The sequence below is a fragment of the Callorhinus ursinus genome, unplaced genomic scaffold (assembly GCF_003265705.2).
Source record: "Callorhinus ursinus isolate GAN/ISIS: 27379988/994484 unplaced genomic scaffold, GSC_fseal_2.0 scaffold2, whole genome shotgun sequence".
Taxonomy (NCBI): domain Eukaryota; kingdom Metazoa; phylum Chordata; class Mammalia; order Carnivora; family Otariidae; genus Callorhinus; species Callorhinus ursinus.
The window spans coordinates 51590230-51617669 of record NW_027397064.1 but is presented as its reverse complement, the minus strand read 5'-3'; the positions used below and the strand labels follow the sequence as shown (position 1 = coordinate 51617669).

Here is a 27440-nt window from a genome sequence, read left to right as displayed (position 1 = left end):
TGGGGTTAAAAGCTGGCCTCTGGAAATCAATCATGCTTTCGGCAGAGAAGAATATTTCAGTGATATGAAAGCTGAAATGGAGACTATAATCTTTTGTGATTACCCTCGAGGCTGAAGCAAACGCAAAAAGGAAAGTCCATGAATTGCTGATAATTTCCTGTGATGACCGATTCTCAGGAAATTGTGATATAACTCTTGCTCTGTAACAAAATGCTGGTTCCCCAGAACTGGAGCTTCAAAGGACTCCATCTCAGGATGTCACAATGCTTCTTCAGAAACTACTCGTCCATTACAGGGGCCAGGCCTGTGAGGCAGCTGCTCTCCCTCTGAAGACAATGGTATGTCTGATTGCACAAGGACTGATGAACTATGTGCTACAGGCTGTTTTTCCAGAGAGTTCTTTTATGAAGGAATTGATTGAAAATATATGTTTTAAACCTTTTTTTCTTCTCATAGAAGTTTAAAGATGGATAGATTTCTCTGCTGTTCCTAATAGCTATGTAGCTATGATTATCTAGGCTTATATAATTTTCAAGGTTTTATTTGGTCTGATAATTTGTTTTCTCTGAGAAAAAATAGTTTTCACACATATGTGCATACTGTTAATATCTACTTAATATTTTGGGATAAAACATAAAACTACTCATCTTTTTTCTGAGTAACCATCAAACCTACAGTTAGATGTGCCTGCTCAGAACACAGGTTAAGCAAGTCCTTCTTATATGATTGGCAATTGAAATTCAGGAGAAAAGGGGGAGGCAGGGTAAATGGAGATCTCTAACGGTTAAAAGTCCAAAGAATTTTTAGAATAATTCTCCATTATCAATACATGAAGGATAATTTAGTATGTTGGCTTCTATGAATGGTTATAAAATCTTTTTAAAATTGTTATGTTAACTACTGCTAGTTGAATGAATAATGTGAGAATAAAGGTTCTACGTTTGGAAGTCAACTGTATTTTATTTTATTGATATATTTGAGAGAGAGAGCATGAACACAAGCAGGGGGAGAGGCAGGGGGAGAGAGAAAGGGAGAAGCAGACCCTCCACTGAGCAGGGAGCCTGATGCAGGGCTCCATCCCAGGCTCCTGGAATCATGACCTGAGCTGAAGGCTGATACTTAGCTAACTGAGCCACCAGGCGCCTAGAAGTTAGCTGTATTTTAAAAGTATAACAGAAAACATTGTTACATCTTAGGAGTCAATGGCAATGTGTCATAAGTGCACAGCTCTCAGGTTCAAAATACCTTTACCCACAGTCTTTAAAACCTAAATATTATTGAAGGTAAACAGGCAAAATGGAATTCAGACAAACCAGTGTGGTTATTCCCCACCTCCGTTCTATGCCCTCGCCCCAGCCCTGCTCCAAATTTAGTTGTAGCCTCTCTTCACTTTTAGACAGTCAGGGGATTCTGATCTTTATGTATGCCCTATTACTATCTCATTCAGCTAACTTAAATGGAGTACCTGCTTAGTAGCAGGCAGAACTACTTTAAACTGAGTACAAATGTCTTAAACTCAAGAACCAGGTCTTAGCCATGTACATATCTTTAGTATCTACCTTAATTAGGATTGCTCTAATGCACAAAACCAGCTCCAGTGATAAATATAACTTGGTTTATTTAAGGTAATTGGTTCGGAAGATGAGATGAAGGGAATAGACATATTAATAAGAATATTAATTTTATTTATAAGAATAGAGGTTTGCTATTTTAAGAGTCCTTTCATAAACATGACCTCATTTGATATTCGTGGGAATTTTAAATTGTTCAACATAACAACATGGTGATATGCTGGCATACCTGGTTGGCTCAGTCCATAGAGCATGCGACTCTTAATCTCGGGGTTGTGAGTTCTAGCCCCACATTGAGTGTAGAGAGTCCTTCAAAATAAAATCTTTAAAGAAATAATATGGTGACATGTTATATAGTTATGATTTTTTTCACAGACTCTCACTAAACTTCAGAAGTTTTCTAAATATTCAGTCATATCCTCAATCTTCCATAAACATAATAAGCCCAAGTTTTCATGATGTAATGATGAAGATTAGGAACGTATTATCAACTCTAGTTGTAAAATGAGGAAAAGTGGAACGAAACGACTTTCTCAAGGTCAAAGAAAATGAATCCAGATACAGGGGCTGTGGCTGCCAGCCCAGTGCTCTTTTCCTAGGCAATGAAGTAGATCACTCTGCCCTCTTCCCTCCTCCACTCTGACTCCTGCTTCTACTGGGAGCATGAAGCAGAGTCAGGGCCAGGCAGGACTGTTAGAGGCTTACTGTGGAACAAGGCAAGCAGAGTTACTTCTGGGAGATCAGAGAGAACGTTCCAAGTGGCTTTGGGGAGGAGGTGGGATATGACAGACGAATGAATGAGTGACTAAGTGAATGCCACCATTGACACCACTATACCATGTGATAGTGGCTATTACTAATCATTTCAGCACCTGATAGCTTCAGCTCATTTTTGGGAAATGAAGGTTTTGGGGGTTTGATATTATGACAATGAATCAACTTACATATTATGGATGTTTGGTGTCTACATAAAAAACAAAACAAAACAAATAAATTAGACCCAGACACATATTTTTGATTATTGGAGACTTTATGTATACCTATAATTATTGTAAATCATAAACCTGTGAAAGAGACCAATTATATTTCCTACTATAACACTCAGATCTTTATTTGGCTCTAGAAACTGTTCACAATAAGAACAAAGTATGAGAATGACAAGATAAATCTATCTTCTATATAGAATACACTACAGGGGTGCCCAGCTGGCTCAGTCAGTGGAGTGTGTGACTCTTGATCTTGGGGTTGTGGGTTTGAGCCCCATGTTAGGAGTAGAGAGGACTTAAAAATAAAATCTTAGGGGCACCTGGGTGGCTCAATTAAGCCTCTGCCTTCGGCTCAGGTCATGATACCAGGGTCCTGGGATCGAGTCCTGCATTGGGTTCCCTGCTCCCACTCCCCCTGCTTGCGTTCCCTCTCTCTGTCAAATAAATAAATAAAATCTTTAAAAAAAATCTTAAAAAAATTAAATTAAAAACATAAATAGAATATACTGCAAAGGAGTTTTTCAATCTGACTTTAGGAGCCACAGGGATTTATTGGGTATTTAAAAGAACATGTCCTGGGTGCCTGGGTGGCTCAGTCTTTAAGGGTCTGCCTTCGGCTCAGGTCATGATCCCAGGGTCCTGGGATCAAGCCCCGCATTAGGCTCCCTGCTCTGCGGGAAGCCTGCTTCTCCCTCTCCCACTCCCCCTGCTTGTGCTCTCTCTTGCTGTGTCTCTCTCTGTCAAATAAATAAATAAAATCTTTAAAAAAAAAGTCCTACTTGAATAATCTGTTAGAAATATACACATTTAAAATCAAGATACGTTAGGGTGGAGACGAGCTCTTGCTTGTCTGATATTTAGCTTTTTTCCCCTTTTCAGTGGCAGAGCTGTTTACTGGAAGAAATGTGAAGACTGGATTATATTCTTCAATCTTCCATTTTGCAAAAAGGGTGCAACAATGACACATGTAGCCTATTTTCATATGTGGGTGTATTAAAAGGATTAATTGTAGAATGTCTTTAAAATATGCTAAAGCCCTCTGATACGAGAATTCCATGGAAATAAGGTGTTGTTCATATAATTTAAATTTTTCTCCATCCTATTTCAAGGATGAGAACATAAAAAGGAAGGTAAAAAAAAATCAAATTGACAGCTAAATCTGTGAAAAAAGTATTTTTCCAAGATTCCTATGTGGTTCCGCAAAGATGTTGAAACTTCACAGATTGCTCAATAGCACTCCAATTCTTCTTTAGCACCCTCAATGACAATTCTAAAAGTAAAGGGGTTGGAATATTCCAAACATGTTTTTCCTTCCCCAAAAGAGATTTGAGACCTAATTCTGAATACAAGAATCTAGAGGGAGGGGGAAAAAAAAACAGTCTGTGCTATTGGATGGATTCCCAAATTTCTGATAAAAGTTTTTGAGAAAACACCACCATCAATTAATGTTTATAAAGCAACCAATTTAGAAATAACATTTTGGGCTGGAGGGAATGTTATGCGCAATACTATTTTGCTACTTCTTATACTTATTAAGCTCCCTTACTTGACCACTGGCACATGAAGACTTGGTCACTGAGAAAAGCTAAGAACAAGGCTGTTGTTGGTTTCTTCTTCTTTGAATTAACTGGAGTTTTGTTAAGAATAAGAGAAATTATTTTAAGAAGATGGCCTGACATACACACTTTTTCCAAGTTGACTCTGCTCTTGAAAAATGCTGACCTGGGACAGCGCCAAGACAGAAGACCTGTCTTGCCAGAAAATCTGATGTGCCTTCCAAGTACACATAATCCTTGAAACTCTAGCACTGAAGATGAGGCTCCAGAGCATGTGAGGTTGAGACTAGGATAATGAAAGAGACATGCAAGAGGACACAGCATGGTGGGACTACAGATGCCTCTTTTCACAGGCTTCTGAAACCTTGTGTTCCTCTACTGCATAAGGGCCCATTAAGGTCTTAATCTGATGTTTCTTGGCAGCTTAATCAACTGAATTGACTATTGACTATGAACAGTATACTCTATGATGTTATGGTGAATTATACAAGAGGAGGAAGTAATGTCAGACAGTGAGCAGCTTCTGTCTTATTCTCTATAACCCTTTCTTAGCACAATGACTGGCATGTGTAAACATTCAGTAAGTGACTGGGAATGAATGCCTTTTCCTAGATGCCCTGCACAAATTATTTAGGGAGAGAGAAAGCGTATGGCCACACATTATATAAATATACATGCATACATACACACATACATATACACCATATAAATAATATCTACAAATTCTAAAGGGGTTTCGACAGTGTATAGAGAAAAGGAGATCTGAGCCCAAAGTCTGTGATAGGTAAATCTTGAGACTTTTGAATAAGGCAAAGGACATGACCTAAATTTTAAAAAGATATGTTTGTAGTTTCAAGAGAAGAGGGAGACAATAGCACAGATGGTCAGTATGTAGTTTTTTTTCCCTCCCAGGTCATGTTTACATAATTTTTCTCTGTCATATTGAATAGGGATGTAAAAATTTCCAGACAGGAATCTATGCTTAGAAGATTTGTACAAAATCTTCATCAGTTTTGTACTTCATTTCAAAGATGGATTCGTATACACATTTTTTTTCCTAATGACCTAGGGGGTTGCTGTTGACTTTTTAAAGTCCAATAACAGGCCATCACCCTCCCTCTCTCCAAGTAAATTTCAGTAACCACGGAAAATTTCAACTTGACATATTTTAATATACATTTCTTTAGGACATATAGAAGAATAGGATCCTTTAATGTATCTTAAGCATATCATGAAAAAAATAAAAATTCAACCCTATTCTCTTTTTATTTATTTTATTGTCTATTTTATTTTTATTTATTTTATTTTATTTCTACTTTACTTTTTTAAAATTTGGATAAATGTATCACTTCAAGTAGTTGGACATACTAATATCCTAGGAAATAGGGAATATGTAACTTTTTAATGACAGCAAAGCATTACGAGAGTAAAAAAGAAGCCTCAAATGGCAAAAATTCACAATTGGTTGTATTAGCAGAGGTAAAATATTTAATTTAAATTAAATTAGAGAAAAAATCAAATAAAAGTTAAATAAAGACTTTATTAGGTAGTGAAGGTATTAAAGACAGATTAAAAAGTTAAATGTTTTGGCTCACTCCAGGTTTCCTTACAGTAACACCTCATGAGAAACATGGTAGGAGTTAATAGCAAAGTAAATATGATTTTGATTCTGAATTTATTTTGTACCTCCTTGATAAATATATTATAACTATATTACTATTTTTGGTATGAGAAAGTATCTTAAATATTCATTGATATTGCCAAACTATGAATAACCCAGAATCTCAAAGAGTTTGGAATGAAAAATAGTAGACATACAGATCATTTCACAGATTGTCATGTATGATTCAAAGAGTCATATAGTGATTTGGGATTTTATACTCAGAAATAATCTTTATTCTGTTCCACATATTTGTTCATGTGTCAGGAAAAATTAATTTCAAGGTATGTAGTAAAAATCAGATTATTGTTCACAAAAATAAGATTGCTGAGCTTCTTGAGATAAAGCAGCAATGACCTCTATTGTGCCTGTGCTTTTCCGGAGCAGTTGCAAAAACAAAGCAAGACCAGAAAGACATCTGAAATAGTAGGCAGAGAAATTGACAGGTGAATGTGGTCTCAAGGTGGCTCTGAATCATATCTATAGCTCTGGAGAGTCACACAAATACATCTGCGCATGTTCCCAATATGTGGCTGGTAAAAAGAAACCTGACCTGCTTATTATCATCACATACAATATATAGGTTCGATATATGTCTTAGTCTGTTTGGGCTGCCATAATGAAATATCACAGACAACAGGACACAAACATTCGGTCTATAACAGTATGTGTGTGGATATATCTTCTAAATGGACTTATTTTTTTATTTTTTTAAAAGATTTTATTTAATCATTTGACAGAGAGTGAGCACAAGCAGGGGGAGCGGCAGGCAGAAGTCCTGATGCAGGACTCGATCCCAGGACCCTGGCTGGGATCATGACCTGAGCCAAAGCAGGGGGAGCGGCAGGCAGAAGTCCTGATGCAGGACTCGATCCCAGGACCCTGGGATCATGACCAGACACTTAACTGACTGAGCCACCCAGGCGCCCCATGGACTTATTTTATCATACTAAGTTGATGCTATCCATCCTGCTCAGTATGCAATTTATTTCAATTCTGAAGCTGTCTCTTCTTACAGTTAATTAAGCACCAACTATTACCCTGGTTGTTAAACACCAAATATTAAACACCAAGTATTAACTGGATTAAATAAAGATAAAGATTGGATCCACAGCAAAGGAAATGAGAAATTCTAATTCTAATAGGAGAAACAATTGCGTATACTTTGGTAGCTACCAAAACATTATGTACAGTAATTAAAGGATGACCATGAGGCATTTGGCAAATTTAAATAAAGTGAAAAATAAAATAGTGAAAACAGTTCGACTGGGATACAAAAAATCATTCTTTCTGGCTTTTCTTTAACACTATAAAGTTCAGTAACTATTTTCACTTTGCCTATATTTTTTGGGTTTTGTTATCTTGCCTTTTCTAGTCTTTTATTCTATTTCTTATAAGTTTCTTGGGCACTAGAGTATTTTTGTTTTATTTATTTTGTTTAGCCTCTTCCTCAAACCCAGTATTCTTTAGTGCATATATTTTCAATAAAATCCAGTAACGAATAATTTTCCCTTTAAACTAAATGTGCTTAAGAGTAGGACCGAGGACGAGAAATGTAGTAGATACTTGCAAATCTTCCACACCATCCACACAGAGAAAGCCAGAACTAGAGCTGCAGAAAAGTTTGTAACTAAGTATTGCCCTCCAGTGAAAAAAAGATGACAGTTCTCGGGAAAATAAAAATCAAAGTAAACACCTGGGCTTATCGCCTCATGCTTAGAAAGGGCTCAGAAATGTTGGTATTTCCTTTGCTGGGAGGAGGAGCAGGTACATTGAAAAGCATAAAACTAGGGCCCTTGCCTCCTTCCCTTCAGAAAAGTTTTACTGAGCTCCTGGGCCAGACACCCAGACGTAGGAAGACAAACAAGCTATAGGCCCTGTTCTCGGGGATCTGGCATTTAGTGGATACAGGTAATCAGGTAACGAGATTATGGTGTGACAACTGCTATGACAGAGGTGATCTGGGGGTACTTTGGAAATACAGAGGGTGGGCACTTAATTCAGACTCTGCAGGTCACAGAAAACTTCCCGTGCGGGAGGTGATATCTAAGTTGGGCGCTGAATGACAAAGAGTTGAAGGTAGGCGGCAGGGGGGACGTTGAGTGAGGGTTAGTGGGTAGCCAGGCAAAGAAGCCCTGTTAGGCTTTAGATATAAAGGTTGAGATCTTTAAAAACTTATGTTTTCATTTGCAGATCTTTTACCTGTAAGTGGCTCAAAACAGCCCCTCGGTAAAGTAAAACTGTGGAAGGGCAGAGTTTACCTCACCGTTCACTAGACGTGCATCCTTGACCTAGAGCCCACCATAAATTAACAGTGACCCAAACTCCATTTTCTCTAGTGTGTCTCTTCAGAACTCTGCTTGGACAGTATCTTGAATTATTTGCTTATGCTTCACATATAATCCCTGAGAGATTTTGTCAGTTGTGGAGTAGAAGCTACTAAATGAAGGCTGTGAAGCGTATCTCTTCATTGTGTACAATTTAGAATAGAAAAGGCACGTGTTCTCTTTTGGAATATGACAGAATTCCATTTCAGTCTTGCTATAATTCTCATGAAACACTGTCATGCTCCACTACAAAAACAGGAGGAAACCATTACTTTACAGGTATTTTTAAAATCTACTTAAAGAAAACAAAACTTCAAAATTCCCAAACTTTTAGCTATGGTATCAGAATACAGCGTTTCTAGTCTTCTGATAATAACTATGAGTTAAGATACATTTCTTCTATTTATTAATACTATCCTTGGTTAAAAATAAAGTGATTATAATGGCACTCACCTTGCTTTTCAAAGAATAAGTGGACTGTTGAATAGAATATAATTTTAAAATTTGCCAACAAGAAACTTTAACTTTTTAAAATCTATTCTGCCTCAAAGCTATTGTTTGTAGAGGTCCATTTTACATATTCAAAAAATTCTTTCCTTGGGGCGCCTGGGTGGCTCAGTCGTTAAGCATCTGCCTTCGGCTCAGGTCATGATCCCGGGGTCCTGGAATCGAGTCCCGCATCGGGCTCCCTGCTCCGCGGGAAGCCTGCTTCTCCCTCTCCCACTCCCCCTGCTTGTGTTCCCTCTCTCGCTATGTCTCTCTCTGTCAAATAAATAAATAAAATATTTAAAAAAAATTCTTTCCTCTTTCTACTTAAGGATTCTGCTGAAAATTGCCTACCATGCTTCCAGAATAGAGCACGAAAGATTTCTCATTGAGCTTTGTTCACACAGAATCATGTGGAAAGACCAAAAGAGCCAAAGGCATGGATGAGCCAGAACATGACTTCGGAAGTTAGGAGATTTTTTTTTTTTTAAGATTTTGTTTTTAAGTAATCTCTACCCCACGGGGGGCTCAAACTTTCAAGCCTGAGATCAAGAGTAGCATGTTCAACCGCCTGAGTCAGCAGATGCCCCTGAAGTTAGGAGATTCTAATTCAAGTCTCTGTTCTTTCTTTACTAACTCTCTCTCCTCTTCTAGGCAGTAGTAATTATACGATTTACTAAAATGTTCTAAGACTTGAGTTCTTTGAGGGCTCTAGATCATAAATCTATAATGATCTAGTATAACTATTATTAGTGATATAAAATGTTTTCCTAGAAAAATGTGGACAATGACTTTTATGAAATAGTCCTAAGAAATTTACTAGATGAGTTAGACACTGGGATAGAAAAGTCTATAGGAAAAGGTTTAGAGTAATCCAAACTGTAACTCAGTGTAAAATCATAGGTAACCCAATGATCTTAAAAATTCATTTATTTGCCAGATGATAGAGGGTCCCATTTGCAATGACTTAATTTTTAATATACTACCAGAAGTGCTTTCTGTCCACCAAATGGCTTGGATATAATATAATCTAATGTAATATAATATAGAGAGTAAAATGATTATTTCATGTAGTTCTTTGCTGTATTTTTCACCTTAACCAAAAGTATTTTATTTGAAAATTACAAGTTTACTTTCTTCCAAGAAGAAAACTAAGGAACTTCTATTAGAATTATTCTTTGGGTTTTCTCAAATATTTCATATAGTTGCTATATGGAACAAATAGGCAAGTTAGTGTGTCTATCAGCCTATACAACATTAGTAAACCATTATGAAACTGTATTTTTACCTAAAAAACATTATGAAGACACTCCATTTTTTATGGCTCTTAAAAACCGAGAGATATGTAAAGACATTTTTATAGTTGAAAAAACTAACTTAGGAAAAAAAGAAAGAAAAATAACTCCGAGAATAGTGCCGATCATCCAATCGCAGTTGTAAAAAGACAATGGTGATCAGATTCCTATTATGTACATAATATACTTCTAGAAGGGGGAAAGAAGGATGCATATGGGGGTGCTTTCCTCTAACGAAGGGAGTCAACATGTACACAGGGTCAGGGAATGGTGACTCACACATTTTGCCTTGAATGCCAATGTTTTATTTGAATCTTTGAAATACGTATCCATGTATTATTTGTGTTAAAAACCATGAACTGCAGTAGGAGCCATTCATGCCTCCCCGCATCATCAGTGCTGCTTCCCGATTGTGGCTGGACCCCTGCAGTGGCTACAAATGCTGTTTCCCAAATGCACATTAACCAAAATACAAATACCTAGTAACTGTTTGAAGAAGTATAGCTGAATTCAATAATGCTTGGAATGTATCACCCATGTTTCGGTAGAGGATACAATAGGCACGCTTGAGTTCAAGTTCTGTGAAATGGCACGATGTGCTGTTTTGGGCGGTCACTCCTGATGGATTCCTGTGATCAGGGCAGGCATGATTTCTCTCACTGTCCTGCTGACTGCACTAGAAACAATGCTCACCTGTTTGTGCCTTTCTATTTTTTTTTTTAACTGTTTGACTTGCCTTTGAAAAACCCAGAAAAGACAAAAATATTCCACTGTTTATTCGCTAAGTCAAAGCCAGTGCTCCTTAAAAAGTTGGCTGATCCCCTACCCCCTAATTACCTTGCAACACAAAGCTGTGACAGAAGGTCTGTCAGCAGATTTTATTGACAACCCTTGAGGAAAAATCCTCTTTCTGTTTCACTTCATGCAGAAGTTTGCAAAAGGGAACACTTGGCAGTACTTCAGATGCTCACTGTCTGCTGGTGTTGATAATGCAATTCTTTTGCTTGGTGATGGCAGCTTCTATAATGCTGTATCATTCATGTAGACCATTATGCCCCAGCTGACTGCATTCACTGACTAAACAAATCATTCATACAATCACCTCAACTGTTTAACCTTTTCTCTTCCTACAAGCTTAGCATTTGGCTGTGGGCTGATTTTATGCTGAGTTCTATTGTTGAAAAGTGTCATGCTCCACCTGGCATGCTTACAAAATGTCTTTCATGCAGATAAACAGTCAGCTGACCTGAATGAAGAACATTGGTAATTATAGGTGATGCACTAATATTTATTGTACATTTTAAAGGGAATGGCAAAGTATCACACAATTAGTACGTAGATTTAAAATGAGTTTTTTTAATAATACAGTCATATTCACACAACCCACAATAACTTCCCAATAAAAATTCTGTTTGTATAAGACCTAAAATATGTCCCAAAGAAAAGTGTGTCCAGGTAGTCAAAGCATATGCTTTCTTTTTTTCTAGTAGTAGGGAAAAATCAGTGACTTGGTATCTCTAAATTGTGTTCTTGAGCACGTGAACAGCATCCCAGAAATCATATGGGTTCTCAAGCCACTAAAGTCTACAAAACTGCTCAAAGCCACAGGTGAAAAGTCACTTGGGGAAATATTTGTAAAATAAATATGCTGGCTATTGTTTGGACTAACTCCCATGGGAGAAGGATTATCTTCCAAAATACAGCTGATCAGTGTAACCAATATAAGGTCTAAAATTACACACTTCGGAAACAGGCTACATGTGTTGCCTATTCACAACTGTAATGAAAGAGATTGGGGAGGACACAAATAAAAGAAAAATGCATTTACTCACTGTGTTAAAATTTGGAAAGAGCCCAACAGCAGAACTACCGTCCACTGGAAAAGACATAAATGGTTTGATATCCAGTGAAGGCTGCATCATCAGGGTAGGGGTACGCACAAGAGCAGGAAGTGTAGTAGTGTGGCATGTACTGCCTGCCAAGAACAAAACAAAAATGAATTCAGTCTCTTGCTCATATCCATCTCCTTCCCCAACCTACCGTGCAAAAACAGGACTGCTGAGCTGCAACCTGAGAGCAAGAGAGTTATGCTGAAGGTAAGCAAACGGCGTAGGAGGAGAAAATACAGTTAAAAAGGTTCTTCTTGCTCATGATGTTAAGACAGTGATGCAGAATACTTCGCTATGGCAAGGGCCAAGGGCTGCTCAGATCCGGCAGAGGTACATAGTACACGGATCCTGCTGGCAGATGGGGCAGAATGAGATCATCCTGTTCAACCATTGTCTCTGACTTGCCAAAAATGTAGGAGAGAGGAGGGGAGGAGCCTCTTGCAGCCAGATGCTCTTTACTATTCAGAGTTATTGAATGGCTGGTAGGCATGTTTTATGCAAATCAGAGATAATTATAGGGTTTTTACAAGGGGGAAAAAACCTTGGACTCACAGTCACTGCCTGCTCCCAAGAAAATTATGACTCAAACAATTTTATCTCTAAAAAAAACCAAACTGAAAGTTGCCCTTACTTTGAGGGAAATAAGTAGTCTAGACATTGGATAGTAAGAGAACCTTAAAGGAGTGATTACTGCTGAAGGGAGAGATTACTGCCCAGGTGGGGCAGGGTACTGGGGGACAGGAAGAAGTTAGGACAGAAACTCAAATATTTGTCTCCAACTTGAATTCTAATAAGCCTTGCATTTTTGTAGCAACTATCCCTTTTTAACAGTTACATTAGCTGTCATTTCTTTAGGAATCTGGGCTAACCCATGTGTGGGAGATTTAAAGCACTCCTCTCCAGCAACAAGCATTCTTCTTCTGAAACCTCCATCTACTGCAGGTAAGTATCTGTTGGTGCAGGTGGTCCTCTGGGAGATAGGCTCTGGTGTGCCTTTTCTTTTTTTTTAATATAGTAACTTTATTGAGATATAATTAACATACCAGACAATTCTCCCACTTAATGTGTACAATTCCATGGCTTTTAGCATATGCATAGTGTTGTGCACATCACTACAATTTAGAACATTTTCACAATCCCTAAAAGAAATTCCATACCCGTTAGCAATTTTCCCCCATTTCCTCTCCATACCCCCAGCTCCCAGCAACCACTAATTTACTTTGTTTCTAGGTTTGTCTATTATGGACATTTGATTTTTTTAAAAATTTGTTTTTAAAGCTTTTATTTACTTGAGAGAGAGAGAGCATGTGCATGTGCATGAGCAAGGGGGAGGGGACGGGGGGGAGAAGGAGAGAGAGGGAATCTGAAGCAGACTCGGTGCTAAGCGTGGAGCCTGACACAGGGCTCGATCTCACTACCCTGAGATCATGACCTGAGCTGAAACCAAGAGTCGGCCGCTTGGCCGCTCAACCGACTGAGTCACCCAAGTGCCCCTATTATGGACATTTCATTTAAATGAAGTCAAAGAGGGTTGCCTGGGTGGCTCGTTGGTTGAGTGTCTGCCTTTGGCTCAGGTCATGCTCCCAGGGTCCTGGGATCAAGCCCCACATCGGGCTCCCTGCTCAGCGGGAAGCCTGCTTCTGCCTGCCACTCTGCCTACTTGTCCTTTCTAACTATCTATCTCTCTGTCCAATAAATAAATAAAATCCTTAAGATAAATAAATAAATAAGCAAAGTCAAACAATATGAGTTCTTTTGTGACAGGCTTCTTTCACTTGGCATAAAGTTTTCAAGGTTCATCCATGTTGTAGCATGTATGAGAATTTCATTCCTTCTTAAGGCTGAATAATATTCCATTGTAGATGTAAACACTTTTTTTTCCTTATTCGTTCATCAGTTGATGGGCATTTGGGTTGTTTCCATGCTTGCGTTATTATGAATAATGCTATGAACATTTGTCTGTAAATTTTTGTGTGGAGATATATTTTCAGTTCTCTTAGGAATATACCCAAGAGTAGAACTGGGGACTCTTGTGCCGTATGATAATCATATAGTTTAACTTTTTGAGAACTTTCAGACTGTTTTACAAAATGGCTGAACCATTTTATAGTACCACAAACAATGTATGAGGGTTCCAATTTTTCCCAGCATGTCTATACAGGACCACAAATAATTATACGCCGAAAATCTCCTACTGACTTCAAGGAGAAATAAACAGTATGGGAAAATGCTCCAACTATTAAAATTTCCTCCAATCTTCTCACACAGTGTTCCAGAATAATTAAAATTTCTATTTCAATGATATATTTTTTGATAATGGATTTCCTTAATAAACTCTGCATTATATTTCAAATCATTCCAGAACATTATTAGTAATAGTTTTTAATGGACTATCATGCCTCATTTACATTGATCCTCAAAACAGAAAAAAAAGAAAAAGGCTTCTGAAACATTCATCTGTAATGGCAAGTCTTTAGGTCAGCCCCATCCATTAGGGAATATAGAGGAGGACTCAGCAAAAATAGAATCAACCGAAAGTATAGATCAAACAGTAATGGTTTTTTCTGATGCCAAAGTAAATACTCTGATCTCATTCTGGCATTCACATAACCACCCTGTATTTGATTACACATTTTTCTTCTAATTAGGTAATGTTACATTCATTGCTAGCTTCAGAGCTTGCAGATCCAAGATGATATATTATGTCAGTATTTCGATGTTGCAGAAGCACTTATTATAATCTTTATTTTTAAAAGCTTTGCTTTAAAATCTTAGCTAAATTGAAAAAAAAAGATATTTCTTATTTTAGACCGATGGCCTTTTACAACTCACAATTACTATAATTGTCAAAAGTCAAAAGTCCAAAAAGTATACAGAATTACTCTACTTAAAGCTGCCTAATGGACAAATTATTTTGCCATCATGGGTCTCCCCACATCAAAAGCAAAATTCTTTCTATAAGCCCGTGTAGTACAAGGTATTGGAGGGCTTGGCAAGAGTCATTTTGTACTCACAAACTCAAATCAAACATAATGCAACATGGAACTTGACAAACAGATTGCTCCATCAACAAAGGTCAGAATGCACAATGATCCCCTTTACCCAATCGAATATCTATGCTAATAAAGACAAGGCTTGAGAACTACTTAGCTGCCACCATTCATTAGCATAAAAACTTAGCAGCTGTTTACCATTCATTAGCATTTTAATGACAGACAATTTGCCATGTTAAACACAGATTGTTTTAAAGTACTGGTAGATCTCCTGAATAAATATAAACTGCTTTCATCAATTCCCCTCACCTCAACCTTGCTGTTTTCACTTTTCAAACCTGCTTTTTCATGTCACTTCACCTAGACCCATTGCTTCACGAAGGAAGTTTTTGCAAATGGGAAATGAATGAGGATAAAGTGCTTTTTTTTGCACAAATTAGGTCAGGCTTTAATCCCTCTGTCACGTCATTCCAGATTTTGTTGCTGCTCCCCCTGCTGGGAAGCATTTCTCCTCACCTTGGGATGCCCAAAAGCTGGTGGGAAATACAAGCAGAAATTTGTCCAGAATACATTGTACCCTGCAAGAAAATGCTTAGTATCTTTAACATTTCCTGGGAAAACAGAAAGGGTTGACAATATAATGAGCATAAAGCATGATATAATGTATCTTTTACATTGCTATGCTCATGGGACAGGACCAGCCTTTGTCTTTTGTATGAACTATTTGGCAGTATTATGTAAGACACCTCCTATATGTAGTTCTATTTCAAAGCAAAGAATACAATCTTACATACATATTATAATGAATCAAGTCATAACAGGGCTCCACCTTATTAGATAATAAAGATTTTTATTTTTTTTAAGATTTTATTTATTTATTTATATAGAGAGAGAGCAGGGGTGGGGGGCTAGAGGGAGACGGAGAGAGAGAGAGAGAATCTCAAGCAGACTTTCTGCTGAGTGTGGAGCTGGACCCGGGGGCTCTATCCCAGGACCCTGAGATCATAACCTGAGCCGAAATCACGAGTTGGATGCTCACCTGACTGAGCCACCCCGGTGCCCCAATAAAGATTTTTATATCACTTGCTGTATATATAGATCAAACTCCCTGACCTAAAATGAAATGCACACAAGCATGCATGCCTGCTCCAAAGATCCGACAGTCACCGCTCTCACACGGACACTGCACATGTTCATATACTTTCCCATAAGAATGCTATTAACCCTCTCCCCCAAATTTCATTTTCATTGTAAAATCTAAGTTGTATTCATCTATAACTATGAAACTAATAATGAGAAAGACAACTCACCACTATGATCATAAAACTATTATTCGGCCAACTGCCTCTCTAACGTAATAGGTGCTTTATTATGTCAACAGATTATGTTGTAATCCAACACAATAAAACCCCATTTGAGGGTTAGGTGACATGTGAAATTATTGCCTTAGTCTTTGACCTTTAGAAATATAATCTTGAAGATTTAGGTGATAGCTCTGAGAGTTCCTAGCGGCTCTTCTCTATGTACCAAAACATGAGCAGACAAAACACCCCAGTGTTAGAAGGAGGAAATGCCGAAGTCACAGAAAAACCGTATGGAGAAGCATTTACAGAATGAGATCAAATCTATTCTATATCCCATAGAAGTAGTTTTTTCTTATGCCATTATTATGTATGTCTGCCCTAGTGAGTACTGAAATAAAAAGCTTAACATATAAAAGTCTATCGGGTGGAGGCAATGCCAATTATAGAACTCCCAGAGATGTCTTTAAAGAAATTAAAATGAGTGATGCTTGAAAGTCCTACCAAACTCAGTTTTCTTTTTACTGCTTTCCCAGCTTTGTTGCCTCTTACCCTGAGTAACTTTCCCTCTTAACCGCCACAATCACCACCCAGCGGCTCCTCTCCCCCTCTCCCATCATTTCCATTCTTTCATCAGTCTAACACGTGAGGAAAACAAATTTATCAAGAGATCAAGTGCGTCACAAGGAGGTGGCTATGTGAATAGGAGATGTGACTGATAAAGGGCTTTGTTTCTGAAAAGGCCACATAATAATAATAACAGAGATAACATTTTTACAGTTCATACTATGTGCCCGGCACTACCTTAAGCACATTACATATGCGTGTACAGAAGTATACACACAGATAAGAATATATACATATTTGTACGTGTATACCCGTACATACTCATAAATTGAATCAGACAAAATTTATTTTACTTTTTAAGAGAAGACAAAATAGTAACAACTACTACCATTTAATGAGATTTTACTCTATGCGAGGTATTGCTAAGTGACTTGTGTCCCTTATTTTATTAAATTATAACACAATTTGGGGCGCCTGGGTGGCTCAGTCATTAAGTGTCTGCCTTTGGCTCAGGTCATGATCCCAGGGTGCTGGGATCGAGCCCCACATCGGGCTCCCTGCTCAGTGGGAAGCCTGCTTCTCCCTCTCCCACTCCCCCTGCTTGTGCTCCTGCTCTCGCTGTGTCTCTCTCTGTCAAATAAATAAATAAAATCTTTTAAAAAATTATAATACAATTCTATGAGGTTTGCATTATTATCCCCGTTTCACAGATGAGAAAGGTGAGGCTTAAACAGATTGAGATCAGCTAGTATGTGGTAGGGCCTGGGTCTAAGCTGTTGCTTATCTGGCTCTAAAGCCCAGCCACCTTTCCATAAAGTAGGTTATATGTAAAGTTGTTAAGTGAAAAAGATTCTGTCCTCAAACACATTTAGAAAATGCTGGCTTCAACAAAGTTTAAAGTGGTTCTTTTTTGCAAGACATCTTGGAGCTTATAATATACTAACAGGCACTGTGAATGTCTAGGCAGATATAATTTCTACTTTCCATTTCTTTCTTTTTTTTCATAGAGCTTCTGGAACAATTATAATGCTTGGCATGTCCTTCAGGCAATGCTGTTCTAACACATGAACTCTACCAATTCAGGAGAAAGCCAATGACTTTCACGTCTGCCACTTTGTTGTTGTGCAAACCTGTGATAAAGGATAGTTGGAAGAAAGGCAGGCAGGGACAAGGGGCCCCCCGCCTTAAAAGGAAGCCAACCTTAGAAGGATTTTACACCACCCTGGAAGGAGCCCTCCACCCTTTCCCCCATGATGGATAGATGACAAAAACTGGATTGGATGACAGGCTCATGGAGGGCTAATCAGATTAAAACAGCCTGCCAAGGAGCCCATAAAAACCCCTAGACTTAGAAAATCTGGTTGCAACTTTCTCAGGTCCCCTCCCTTTTCGGGAGCTTTGTACCAGCACTTTGCTATCTGCTCAATACACCTTGGTTTGCTGCCTACCACTCTGTCTGGTCTACCTTTCATTCTTGGAAGTGGCATGACCCAGAACGGCAGGCACTGAAGGAGAAAGAAAACCTGTAATACTTAGGACAAGTAATTTTTATTTCTTTATACCTCTATTTTCTTTTTTATAAATTGGGGAAAATAAGAGTAGCTACAGCATAGGACTGGTAGGAGTACTAACTGAGATTTTTCTAGGCAAAATGCTTAAACCTGAGCCTGACAGATAGCAAGTGTTCAATAAGCTTTGGTTACGGTAGTTATGAACCATTCCTACTCCTCTTACACTATGCCATATCCCAGGAGGGCATAAATACTTAAGTTCATTAATACTTGTAAAAGGCAGGATATGTAAGGGATCATAAATTATCAACAAATTCTAAAGAGTTTCAAGAAAGAAACTGCATCTGGTTAGGAGTTGGGTTCATAAATGTTTTCATAGATGATTATCTCTTAAGATAAGCCTTGAGGAATGGTTGATATTTTGAGAGGTGGATATGGGAGAATGGTAGAGGGAAATACATAAGCAAAAAACATGGAGAAAACTGAATGTATTAAAATTCAAAACTTTAAGGATTCAAGATATTCTTAAGCATATGTGGTTGAGAAAGTAAAACAAGAAAGAGAAAAGCAGAACATCTGAAAGAACTTGGAGTAAGCAAAGATTTCTTTTTCCTTTTTTTTAAAGACTTACTCATTCTGGAGAGAGAGAGCTCGCCCGGGTGCACGAGCAGGGGGTGGGGCATGGGGTGGGGTGGGGTGGGGTGGGGTGGGGTGGGACAGAATCCCAAGCTGACTCCCTGATGAGCACGGAGCCCCAAGTGGGGCTCAAACCCACGTACCATAAGATCATGGCCTGAGCCAAAATCAACAGTCAGATGCTCAACTGACTGAGCCACCCAAGTGCCCAGCAAAGATTTTTTAAATAGGAAACAAAAGATATTAATCATAGGGGTGCCTGGGTAGCTCAGTCGGTTAAGCGTCTCACTCTTGATTTTGGCTCAGGTCACGATTCAGGGTTGTGAGATGGAGCCCAGCAATGCATTCAGCAGGGAGTCTGCTGGAGATTTTCTTTCTTCCTCTGCCTCTCCCCCAATATTCTCTCTCTCTCTCTCTCTCTCTCTCTCTCTCTCTGTCTTAAATAAATAAATAAATAAATAAATCTTTAAAAAAAGATGTTAATCATAAAAAATTTGACAATATACTCTATAAAGAATAAAGCTTTGGGAATATGACGTATCAAGGGGATGAAAAGGCAATTCACAGAGTGGGAGATTATAATCAAATATGTATTTTGACAAAGAACTTTAATCTAGAATACAGAGCCCCTAAAGATCAATAAGAAAATGAAAACATGATAGGAAAAAATGGGTAGAAGATTAGCCACTTCACAAAAATATATACTAAAATGGCCAGTAAACATGAAAAAGTACTTAGCTTCATTAGTCATTAGGGATATGTAAATTAAAACTGCAATGAGGTATCACTACATACCCATAAGAATGGCTACAATGAAGAAAGACTGAGATTGTTAATGAGGATATGGAGCAGCTAGAACTCTTTTTTTTTTTCAGTTTTATTTATTTTTTTTTTAGTTTTTATTTAAATTCCAATTAGTTAGCATACAGCATAATACTAATTTCAGGTTTATAATACAGTGATTCATCATCATCCATATGTCACCCAGTGCTCATCACAAGTGTCCTCCTTAATGTCCATCACCCAGTTACCCCATCCCCCTGCCCACCTCCCCTGCAGCAGCCCTCAGTTTATTCCTTATAGTTAAGAGTCTTTTATGGTTTGCCTCCCTCTGTTTTCCTCTTATTTTATTTTTCCTTCCCTTCCCTTCCCCTACATTCATCTGTTTTGTTTCTTAAATTCCACATATGAGTGAAATCATACGGTATTCATCTTTCTCTGACTGCCTTATTTTGCTTAGCATAATACCCTCTAGTTCCATCCATGTCATTGCAAATGGCAAGATTTCATTCTTTCTGATGGCTGAGTAATAGTCCATTGTGTGTGTGTGTGTGTGTGTGTGTGTGTGTGTGTGTGTGTATCTACATCCATTTATATATATATATATACCACATCTTCTCCATCCATTCATCTGTTGATGGACATCTGGACTCTTTCCATATTTTGGCAATTATGGACATTGCTGCTATAAACATTGGGGTTCATGTGCCCCTTCGAATCACTATCAGTTGTTACAACTACTTTGAAAAGCTATTTAGCATATCTACTAAAACTGAACATATACATACCCTATGACTCAGCAATTCCACCTCAAGGTATTTACCCAATAGAAAGGATATGTACTAGAATGCTCATAGCAATACTCTTTATAAGAGCCACAAACTGGAAATTAGCTAATTAACCCATAACAGTAGAAATAAATAATTTTGCTTCTTCACGCAATAAAACATTCATATAATAGAATATAGCAATGAAAACAAATGATTTATAATTACATGCAACAACAAATAGACCTCGCAAGTGTGATGTTGAGGAAAAAAACTAAAATAAGGGAGCATATCAACATGCTGTGTGATACCAATCACACAAAGTACAAAATCATGCAAAACGAATCTATACTGTTAGCAAAGGGCTATCCTTGTAGGAAGGGTGTGGGGAGTGACTGAAAGGGAGCATGAGAGGGGCTTGTAGGGTGCTAGAAATTTTTCTGCTTGATCTTGGTGCCAGTTACACAGGTATGTTTGTGTACATTCATCCACTGTACACTTATGTGCATGTTTCTGTATGTTTTCTCCAACAGAAACTTTTTAAATTGTTCAATGATAATTTAAGTAAACTATTTCGGCAAATACAGGAAAAATTCTCCAGTAAGAAGAACATCTTTGAACACTGTCAAACTTGTCTACTTTTAGGATGAATATGATGTTTTTCTCACTGCTAGCTTGATTTTGCTCAAAATGATTTGGGAGAAAATAAAAGTTCCCTTTAATGCTGATGCTTCCTTGCTGAATTTCATAAGTGGACGGAAGAGACTGACACGGAATCTACTGATGCCAAAGAGAAAAATGTGTATCTAGAACTCTGAGTCTATAAAATCTTAACGATTGGCAGTTCTGCTCCTGAATCTCCCTGGGGGCACCTTAGGGTTCCCTCCAAAGAGATCCAACAGCAGCATCCTGGCAGAATGTTGCATTTAAAAATAAATCCTTCTGAGTACCACACTGAAGTTTATGGGCAATAATGAAGTGCTGCCTCAAAAAACAGCAGTGAAGCCACATCATGATAGATTTTAAGCTACAGCGTCCTTTGGGTTTAGTAGTAATATGCCAGCTTTTACACAAAACGATGAATCTTTTACTAAGATGCAATGGATGATGGCTTTTTGAATGTGTGGCGATAGAATACTTAAAGCCAAGTGGTGATTCATTTATACCTGAATATTGTGCTCATGCACTGACTTTCCTATATTTAAATGTTGAAAAAAAGAGTAAGCTTTTTTTTCTCTTTACTCTGTAGTACAAAATACAGTTTGATTAAACATGTGGCATACTTCATTAGTGGTCATCCTTTTGGAAGCAGAATTGAAAAATCTGAGAATTTCAGAATTTAAGTAAAGAAGATAAGTGGATCTCAAAAAAAGTCTTGAGGACCAATTGTCTTCTTTAAAGTTGAATTTACATTTTTGCTTTGTTATTGTTTTCTCCACTTGTAACCCGATTTTATTAAGCATGACCACGCAAGAAAGAAACTAAAGAAGGGAAAACAGGATTCTGACAAGTGCTTTGTCATTTTTTGAAATAGTTTTTAATACACCTGACTTATCAAAAGGGAATGTCATGGGCTTAGTTCCTAAATTACTAAGTCTTTAGAGAAGCCAAAATTATCTCCAGACAGGGCTTTACTAAAATTGTCTGAGGTCAAGAATGGATTGGGAGGTCACAGTAGCCTGACGAAACTTTCTGGCAAAAAGACATAGGGAGATGGTCCTGTGCTACACTTGCCCAATGACTCCTGTCTATGCCATCAAGATGCTTTCATGAAGTCTGAAGCCTCTTTCTGTTTCAGAGGAACATTTTGCTCTCCCTTCCCAGCATGTGAAGGACCTAATGGCTGCATGGAATCATGGTTTATTGTAGAAACCTTCCAAATAAGACAGACTTTCCTGGGAAAAGCAACCACTATGTATCTCAAACTGTTGAATATTTCTAGAGGAATTATATTTCATAAAATTTTAGAGTAAACGTAATTTAAGAATCTACCCTTCGTTTTGCATGAGATGAATGATTAAGAGAATTTAATCCAGCATGATACCTGACTGATGGTAGAATAACATTCAGAGTTGCCATTGCCCAGAGACATTGTTTTGAATATTTAAGTCTATACAATCAAAGATGTACAGGAGTCATATATTGAAGTCTTGATCTTCTTTAAAAATTTAAATAGATTTGTATTTGGTCTGTTTTCTTTTTATGCTTTGCCTGAAATTTAGGAGTATTCATTTTTCAGTGAGATTTTAGTTTTATTAATATGAATAATGAAAGAAAGAAGTTTAAACCAAAGAGAAAAGCCAGCACGACCAAGAGCCAACATCTCTTTCTATTTTAAAGAACAGAGGAAGATTGATTGCAATACCTCATTTTAAAGAATTCTTTTAATATTCCCAATGGCATAAAAAAGGAGAACAACAAACCCCATTAAAACTATGCTTTCAACCATACTGTTTATATTGAAGTACTATCAGTAACAGCAACAAAAACGCTATCTGAAAAGACACATTTTTTTCCAAGCTAGGCAACTGACCTTCCATTGGAGCAGATCAAAGCAGCAAGACCATGGAGGCCTCTGGGTCTGTCTTTAGGCCTCTCTTCTGCAGCTCACAAAAGGGCCAGGCTGAACTGGCTGCATACAGCAGCTCAGGAGGTCAACACCTCCAGCTGCTGCTATCAATTCTAGCTCCGGGATACAAAATGTTTTAGCCCCTAGTTCAGAAAATTTCAGTTCTTGCATTCAGTGACTTTGCTATTTGCATTTAAGAACAAAATGGGGGGGGGAGGGGGAGGAGTAGTGGTTTACTTAATGGTCCTTTAAAAAGATATTTTTTCCTCCAGAAGCTTGCTCAATTTAAAGAAACAGAGTTAATATTTGCTCTACCAGTGCTCTCTACTCCCACCTTGGTAGAGAAAAGAGGTTTCCTTAGCTTAAATATTAACTAAACATTTCAAAGCTATTTAAAAGCTGTTGCCCATGTTTAAAAAAAAAAAAAGTAATAGGCTCCTAGAAAGCACAATTTGGGAATAAACAAGACAGCAAGAACTGTGCTATAAACTTTTTTTCCTTTTTGCATACATATTCCATGACTTCCATATTACAATGCACTATAGAGAACTCAAGATAAATTCTAGTGGATTATAATCCTGGTGGCCATCCTAGACGAGGCCACTCTTGGTCCTTCATCAGCCAAGAAGCCACTTTCATCCAGAAACTGCAGGGATGGTTCCCACTTGGCCGCCAGGGACCATGAAAGCTGCCATTTCATCCCTGTGGAAACCTAGTATGGGGTAACTAATCTGGACATGCCAGGAATGGGGGGAGCGGAGATTGTAAGTAATGGGGAGATAGTGAGGTTCACTTGGGGCAAAAAGGTGAGGGGGATTTGAGGAGGGAAGGAAGAGCAACTGGTTAAGTTTGGCTGACTTTTACCGAGGGGACTAGAATCAGCACCAATTCCTTATTTGGAATTTCCTAACATCTCACTCCTAAAATGATTTTTTTCCCTTTGGTCTTTAATCATATTGTCGAAATCTGTATAGAATGAAGTAGAGCAGAGTAAAAACTAGATAAGCAGGAACAACTTAGTTAAGCAAGACATCTGATTCCCTCAAAGGAGCTGGGCAACTGGGAGACAATGTGATATCGCCCTTATCCTGAGAAACACGGGGTCCCGTGACCTAGGGGATGCTTGCACTCCAAAGGGTCTGAATGGCGACCCCTGACCCGGCTTTTTCGAACTCTGCCATTGTCCTCACATCCTAGAAATTGAGGCCACTTGCTTCAGTCATTCAGGCAGCTTCTGGGGCACTAGTGATATGCAAAACAGCATCAGATAAGGCCCTCTGGTGAATGCCCAAGGATTTTCTGCACTGGAAATGATTCATCATAAATGATCACCTCTGTCCCTGTGTATCATGTTTATTTTTGTACTATTACCCTGACTTTGTACCAGTTTTTCTTCTACGGAATTTCTTTTTGGCTTCTTAAATGCCTCTGTCTCACTTCCCCAGTGAACACCAACAAAACCAAAGACATAATGAAGACATAATGATTTTTTAATAAGGTGCCACATGGAAAGTAGAGAATTTCTACTCATCATTTTCCTTGTCACTGATTTGCTTTATAAGACAAGAAAGGAATGGAAATACTTTTTTTGGAAGAACATTTGTTTTGACTCTTGGTCGCTTCTGAACTTCAAACAGCCTTTTAAGCTCCCTTTGCTTTGAAGGACACAAATGGAAAAGCATCAGACCTGGGCTCAACGTATTTAATTTGACAAAGCATATTGCCAGTTAAAGAAAATGCAAAAAAGAACCCAAAGTTCCAAAATTGCGCAATCTCTATTTCCAAATGTTGACGGACTTAACGCGTCTTTTTTTCTCTAACACCTTCTTTCTCTGTGTCTCTCTTATCTCTGGTGGTCTCCCTAGTCTCCCTCCCTCTCGCCTGTTTATCTTTTCTGCCTCTCTCATCCCTCTTGTCTCTCTCCGGTCTCTGTTTCTGTCTCTTTCTACCTCTGCATATGGACCTGTCATTCCTGTCTCTCTGCCTCTGTCTCTCGCTAGAGTACTGCCCGGGAACCGGAAAGCACTCAAACTTTGTCATTTGCCTTCTTTCGCAGCATTCATTTTCTTTTCAATCGTTGCTTCCATAAATCAAAAGACAGAATAGCAAGATTTTACTAACATCAGGAAAAATTTGTCCTTGTGACAAGATAAAACAATTATGAAGGTCACGTCTCTGGTTATGTCTCAATTAGTCATGTCTGTTGCAACCACTGAAGACTGTTTTTATATACACTCAAATGATAGTATCTGCCATCCTCATGACAGAGTAGAGCAAGTTAAGAACTTAAATTCACCAAAGAATTCAGTGGTGTATATATATATAGTTTTTAAAGATTTTATTTTTTTATTTGACAGAGAGAGAGAGAGAGAGCTCAAGCAGGGAGAGCGGTAGGGGAAGAGGGAGAAGCAGGCTTCCCGCCAAGCAGGGAGCTCGATGTGGGGCTGGGTCCCAGGACCCGGGGATCATGACCTGAGCCGAAGGCAGATGCTTAACTGAGCCACCCAGGCGCCCCTCAGTGGTATATTTTTATAGAAATTCGTCATCAGCGTCCTGGGTTACACGAATACCATAGCTTTCTGTTGTGGAGCACAATGTGCTTTAACATATATTAAGTAGACTTCTAACCTGTTATATGGCTTATGATCGATCATCCCACATTTTTCTGATGAGGAAAATGGTTCTCAGGGAGAAATTATTCCATGACGAACCAAATATACAGAATGAAGCCAATAATGGGCCCGGGGCTAGAAAAAATTTTTCTTCTAAAATCAGATACGAGCCTAATTGTAATAACTACACCGAGCACCTGTGTCGGCTAAGAAGTCCCACATCACAGAGTGTCTAGCACCTTGGAAAAATTAAGGCTCATTGGCTTTAATCTACTCATTTTTTGCAAGAATCTACTGAACCCTCAGTGTTTACACCTCTAATTCACCAATGAGGTAGAATAAAAGAAGTCGATGCTCTTTCAATATTTTCCAAACCGCCTGAAATCCTACTGGGGACTAGGAGATAAAAACATCTATCTGGTGCCAAGACTTCTTAAGTTCTTTCCTAATAGTAATATTTATTCATGTTTAAAAAATGGCAAAACTGAAAAAAAAACATAGAATTTTAGGTGGCTAAAACTAAAGTGATAACATTAAAACAGAAATGAGAATTTCATAATCATCTATTGTATACATACAAACTACATCTATCCTCATAACAGACAATACTCCCACTTGAGAAGCTAAACTTACCCAGTTGCCAGAGAGATTTCTATGCCCAAGGGTCTAAATAAACATTGAAGCCATTGAATTTTGACTTGAACTTGATGAAACATTAACAACTTAAAACATGCTTATCATAAAAATCATGTGGCAAGAGTGCAAATCACCCATGTCACCTAATTTTGTGACAGGCTACCAGCCACTGTTCTGTCAGTTTGAATGTGAATTCTTGAATAGGTACAATCATCAGCTTAAATATACTTCCTGAAGAGAAAAGTGAGAGAGGGTCTAAATATTTGGATTAAACATGAATTTCATTTTTACCTACTACTTATTCTGAGACAAACTTCAAAAGGAAAAAGATAAAGGAAATGTGGGCAATCAGTCACATCTTTATTATATTTAGCAAAGTGAAGCAATATTACAATTTAAATAAAAAACAAATTAGAAAACCAGGATGATATTGGGCAGGGGAAGTTGTGAAATTAGCAAATTCTATTTGCTCTAATTCTGCTACTTTTCTCTGAAATTGATTTTAACTGTTTTACATTTTTGTCACATCCTTCATGAAAAAGTTCCCTGAGGTGTAAATGCTGGTCAGCCAGCAAAGCTTACCTTCGTTTTTAAGATTACAGTCCACGTTCACTTCTGCATTTGAGCACTGTGCGAAGTATTACATTGAGAGAGAAATAATTCCATCATTTCAACCTGGTGCTTCTGTGAAATGTGGTGCTAGGAACAGCCGACAGGCACTGCATCTGAACAAATCATACGTCCTGTAATTGCCGCTTAGCTCTAATTACTATTGAGGATAGTGTTTGCAACTTGATTCCAAGGAGAGGACAGACTACCTTCTGACGACACTGAACCAAATATATCCTAAAAGACTGACAATTACTTTCTTTCATGTAATTTTTCTGAGTAGCTAAAGCTACTCAGAAACTACTACTCAGCCATGGTAAAAATGAAATCAAATCATCTGCCACCCACCTCTCCTTCCGAACAAAGCAATGCGATTCGCTCAAAATACTTATTTGCTATAACAATTTGGTATTTTTGGTATCACTTAGACTTAAAGGGATTTTTTTTTTCTTTTCTAGGTGGGCAACTAAATTTTATTTTATGTTTTTATTGTTATTATTTTTTAATCTTTGTTTTAAAATTGCTTTTTAGGGCGCCTGGGTGGCTCAGTTGGTTAAGCGACTGCCTTTGGCTCAGGTCATGACCTTGGAGTCCCGGGATCGAGTCCCACATCGGGCTCCCTGCTCCTTGGGAGCCTGCTTCTCCCTCTGACCCTACTCCCTCTCATGCTCTCTCTATCTCATTCTCTC

At 38.1% G+C, this 27440-nt stretch overlaps 1 protein-coding gene and 1 long non-coding RNA gene across 16 annotated transcripts in view; one reads left to right on the top strand and one right to left on the bottom strand.

The window, feature by feature from the left end:
- The window catches only part of ZNF385B (zinc finger protein 385B), a 393631-nt gene that overhangs the window by 74668 nt on the left and 291523 nt on the right, over window positions 1-27440 (bottom strand). For 10 of the 15 annotated variants that reach the window (XM_073881855.1, XM_025887583.2, XM_073881836.1 and 7 more), the window contains one exon: window positions 11714-11856. In XM_073881855.1, coding sequence (XP_073737956.1) covers window positions 11714-11803 — 90 coding nt within the window. In that variant the 5' untranslated portion in view covers window positions 11804-11856. Of the gene's footprint in view, window positions 1-1800; window positions 1895-11713; window positions 11857-15072; window positions 15091-22858; window positions 22881-26724; window positions 26892-27440 lie in introns of those variants that run through there. The other 5 variants (XM_073881842.1, XM_073881841.1, XM_073881849.1 and 2 more) reach the window with 5 other exon arrangements.
- LOC141370743 (uncharacterized) lies at window positions 207-27440 on the top strand. Its single transcript, XR_012375048.1, has 3 exons — window positions 207-338; window positions 12626-12712; window positions 27283-27440. It is a non-coding gene; the product is annotated as an uncharacterized lncRNA (long non-coding RNA).